We start from the raw sequence: 4,891 nt of genomic DNA, 5'->3' as shown, positions 1-4,891 counted from the left end.
CATTCGTTACTGCTATTCTCTAATAGGTGATTTTCCGTTCAACTGCGAGATCTCGTGAGTTGCATGAAAGACGCGCGCCGAACGTCTGCCGATTTGATTTTGAACTAGTTTATTTCGTAGCTCACGTCGAAAAGTCGATCTTTGACAGGCGAATATTGCGTTACCCTTATTTCATTGAAATCGCCTATCATCAAATTTGTACAGCACATTATTAAGCATGGAATTCCCCCCCCCCGAAATCTTTTCGCGTTTGTCGAATCCCACGCGATGTTTGTCGCCACTACGACGCTATGACCTTTTTTTTTTTTTTTTTCGTTCGATTTCACGCATAACGCGGGATCTCGCAATGAACGGAAAATGGTATTGGCAAACGACTGCATAATCTAACATAATCGTCGATTTGAACTACATCTCTTGTTGTTATGTTGATATTATAGAAGCGCTCCGTCACTAAGAGCGAGGTTCATCATAAGAGTTGAGACGGAGTTACTAGGACACATGACAAATCGATTCGATTCGATTGGACCATATATGAATATTAAGAAAATATTACCAGGACAGTCATTTTCATCGGAACCATCGATACAGTCAGCTTTCTTGTCACATCTGTCATATGTACTTACACACTGTTCATTGTCACACGTGAACTCATTGTCGAAACACGTCCCTGGAATAAGGAATGAAAAGAGAAATCATTCTTGCATGTTGTATTGAAATTGTGTTCAATTTTATATGTATAATTAAATAAATTGTCATCAACAGTGTGTCACATTTTCATAGAATTTAAAATTAGTTTACAACTTTCGACCTAATATGAATATTATGTTCATAATTTTGATTCTGACACTAAAAATTACAGCTTTGAGAAACATTTGGAATTCAGTGTGCATACACTTACTATGCTCACAGTCTTTCTCGTCCGCATTGTCCACGCAGTCCTGTCTGAAATTACACACCCAGAGACTAGGTATACATAAATCCTGACAAAGGAAACCATTGCACAGTCCTGAAAAATAACATAACAATATAGCTAATAAATTATCTATTTAATATTGATTCCATATAGCGACGCATATAACGCGTGTAAATTGTAAACACGCGACCATGGTTTTTTTCTGTAAAAGGTCCGTCGGGGTTAACAAATTACGCGCATTTTATATGCCGCATGGAACCATATCGAACGCGACGCAGCTCGACGACTATGACACTATAGGAACTAGAGTCGCTATAGAGTGAAGTATCAGGGGGAAATCTTTTCTGGTCTCGGGTTTCTCCAACACGTGTCAGGGGGAAATATCGTCTGTCTCTATATCTCGTCAGCTTGAGGTACCGGACCGGGAAAGTCACTTAAACTTTACAGTCAAATAGACGCACACAGCGAAATACGTTTCAATAGCTAGTCATTAGCCACCTCGAGAACGCCTCGAGGCGAACTGCCTCATCGGGGTCTCTGCCCAGCACTGACCCTGACTCTCTCGCTTCGTGGAGCTCTTTCTCTCTCTCTCTCTCTCTGACCAAGGACTTAGACTGTTTATTACGTATTACAAAACCAATTACAGAGAAGATAAAACACTGTAAGGCGTAACCTTCACACATTCAACTTCACATAGCCAATCAAACTGAACACGTCATATCTTTTGATTAATCGTCCACTATATTACTAAGTTAAACTGAAAATACCAACTAGAATTAGCGGTCAGGATGGCGACGGTTATATCGTGATTAGTTCCAAATCACTGAGTCAACTTCCGTTTAGGACCTCGCATGAGCCTAAATGATGACAGATATCACACAGCCATTTACTAGTAATCAGCTAAATAAGTCGGTCAACAGATACGCGAAAACTAATTCATGACAGAAGTGTAAGACACAGTTTTGTTCATACCACACGACCACGTCTGAAAACTCAGTAGCGCTAAGCAGGTGCCCCACAAGCAAAAAGAAGACGCTACTTTATAGTATAGAAGACATTAAATTAACAGATAGCTTTAAGAAGTAATTCCCATGAACATTATGCAATACGAATAAAACACGATACGAAACTTACTTTGGACAATGAATGAATGAAGCTCAGCTCCAGCTACTTGTGTCGAAGACAAATTTGCGAGTTCTGGATGCGACTTTAACAGAACACAATCTTCAGAAATATAGTTGTACTCAAACGCTTTGCAGTTAGTCAGTGAATTACAGATTTCTTTGCACGTGTCTTTATCATAAATGTTTGATTTATGCGTTAGGATGTCGGATGTGTGATATTCAACGGTCTGGTTTAAAGGACGTCGTTTGTAGTAGTCTCCCAAACTTACCACCTGCCCTGTTACAAACATGATATTAAGTCATCAATTAATAATCATTTCGTATAAGTCGCACTTTTTCGGGCGAAGCGCTTTTATGACGACGCAATTATGTTCAATTGTTTAGGCATTTTGTCTTTCAAATATATAACTTAGTCGCTATAAAACTATAATGCTATTAACGAACAACTTCAAATCAAAACATATATGAACATTACGAATTCTGACATTCCACCCAATTATGTCTAGGAAGAACATTGTCTCTAGAAGGCGCAATTCGTACAAGCAGTTTATATGGCTCAGACTAAGACCAGAGACAGTCAGCTACTAAAAATATAAATATATAAATATTGTTTGTATGGTAGCAGTGTGCTGTGACCAGCGCCATGTAATAGTTTATCACGTATTTATCATCATAAGTACTTGTAAATGCTATGTTTAAATGAGGTTGAGGCAAGGCGTAATGTGGTATCTGTAAGTGGAACTAGCAAACATCTGTTATGTCATACTTACAGCAATCCTCTTCATCATTAGGCCGCTTGCAGTCCCGGCGACCATCACATAAACGATTGGGTTGCAGGCACCATTTCCAGGGTGTTTCACACGTAAATTCCCTCCCTTCGCATTCTATAAATTATTTGAAATACACATACAAAATCAATAGGCATTGTAAATAAGAGAAAGGGAAAGAGAGAGCCACGAAACTTGTCTTTCGCCCCTAAAATAGTCACTCCGTTTTCTACCGTCATGGAATAAACTATTCCAAATATTATGGTCACGTAGATCATTTTTTTCTCTTTTATTGATGTTATATTCTCTCCCATAATTCCATTGGTCCATGAAGTAGACGCGATAACAAAAGAAAATGAGACATTAGATTAGGGACAAAAACAATTTTTGTGACTTTTTCACTAGCAACGAGGCGACCAATTGCGTCTTAGTTCTATTCAAAGTTCATTATATTGATGTATCTAAAATTGCCATGAGGGACACAAGCAAGAGATTTGTTGTATATCATTGATACTACTTGGACAGACAAGATAAAAATATGAGCCAATCTAGTTTGCACTGGGAACAACGAGGCAAAAATAAGGGACAATCAAGGTTACCACTGAGACAAAAAAAGCAAGAATAAGAGCTAATCTAGTTTGGATTTGCCAAACAAGTCCAAAATGAGGGCTAAACTGTGTTGTACTTGAATAAACAAGGCAATAATAAGTAACAATAACAAGGTAGGAATCAACTTGAATCAACAAGGCAAGAATAAGGGCCAATCTGGTTGGACTCTGAGCAACAAGATAAAAATAAAGGCCAACCTACTTTGCACTTGGACAAAAATATGGGTCAATCGAACTTTGAACTTGGACAAGCAAAGCAAGAATAAGGGCCAATCCAGGTTGCAGTTTGGTATATGTAATGCCTAATCGACTTCAATTTCAAGAACAGACAAGGCAGGAATGATGGTTAATCTAGTTTGCACTAGGCAACAACAAGGCAAGAATAAAGGCCGGAATGGGGGGCGAAATAGTTTTACTTTCTTGAACGTGAACCAACAATATAAGAATGAGGGCTAATTTTAATTTGCAATTGGACCAACATGACAAAAATAAGGGCTAATAAAGTTAGCTTTTTCTCCAACAAGGTAAAAATAAAAGTTTTTATGGCCGGGGCTGGGTCGGCAATTTTTTGTAAATGTAGAAACAAAATCAATAACCCCCCTGTATACACAATGAACATTATGGTGACCCCCCGGACAAAGACTAAAAATAATGTGACCCCCCCATTTTCAGTTCTTTTTAAAACATTTTTATAATTAATTATTAAGTTTAGTTATAGTTAGTTGGTGTTGATTAAAGATATCATCTCGAAATGAATAAATTTGAGAGAGATCCACATATAGTACCTATATATGTAATATCAAAGCAATCGGACTTGTGATTTTTAACAAGAATTCGAAAATATCACGTTTTACCAAAAATGACAAAAATATTCATCCAAAATAGAGAATTTGAAATTTTGACATGAAATGAACAAATCTGAGAAAGAACCACCCAAGGTACTTGCATATCAAATTTGAAAACATTCTGACTTGCGGTTTCGAAGAACAACAACAACAACTGATAATCAGTAATATGAACAGCTTCGCTGATAAAGAATAAGATAAACCAAAAATTGTTATATTTTATATTATTTTATATATATTCTATATTACTAATTTTTTTATATCATACTTTATTGTGTTTCCTGTAAATCTCCATACTTTTAGTCATGTGACAGTGATTGCAAACTGTGTACAATCAATAGCTTAGAATCTGTCAACCTATTTATTTCCACTTACTAATATTTATTTATTGTGGTATAATTTACACATTTACATTTATATTTTTATCTAATTTATTGTTCTGTAGTCAATATAAATTATTTGACATATAACCGTCCATACTTTACAGGGTGTTGTCATGTACTGTATTTGTCAACATTTACATTGACATTATTGCAATTTATAACTAGTTTATTTCTGTTTACAGTTTATATTTACAAATCACATTCCAGACTTACAGCAACAGAGCGTATTGTGCTCTTTTCACATCTAATGT

At 36.4% G+C, this 4,891-nt stretch overlaps 1 protein-coding gene across 1 annotated transcript; it reads right to left on the bottom strand.

Moving 5' to 3' along the window:
• Window positions 1–302: 302 nt before the first annotated feature.
• Window positions 303–1,442, bottom strand: LOC146734369 (uncharacterized). The gene is made up of 3 exons (XM_085508220.1): window positions 1,412–1,442; window positions 899–1,006; window positions 303–667 (listed from the first exon to the last, which is right to left on the bottom strand). The coding sequence occupies exons 1-3, from the start codon at window positions 1,440–1,442 to the stop codon at window positions 432–434; spliced, it is 375 nt and encodes a 124-aa protein (XP_085364346.1). The 3' UTR covers window positions 303–431.
• Window positions 1,443–4,891: the final 3,449 nt, after the last annotated feature.

This window comes from Saccoglossus kowalevskii, chromosome 14 (genome assembly GCF_978046115.1).
Source record: "Saccoglossus kowalevskii chromosome 14, keSacKowa6.1, whole genome shotgun sequence".
Taxonomy (NCBI): Eukaryota; Metazoa; Hemichordata; class Enteropneusta; family Harrimaniidae; genus Saccoglossus; species Saccoglossus kowalevskii.
Note: the sequence above shows the minus strand (reverse complement) of the source record. Positions and strands in the feature narration are given on the sequence as shown.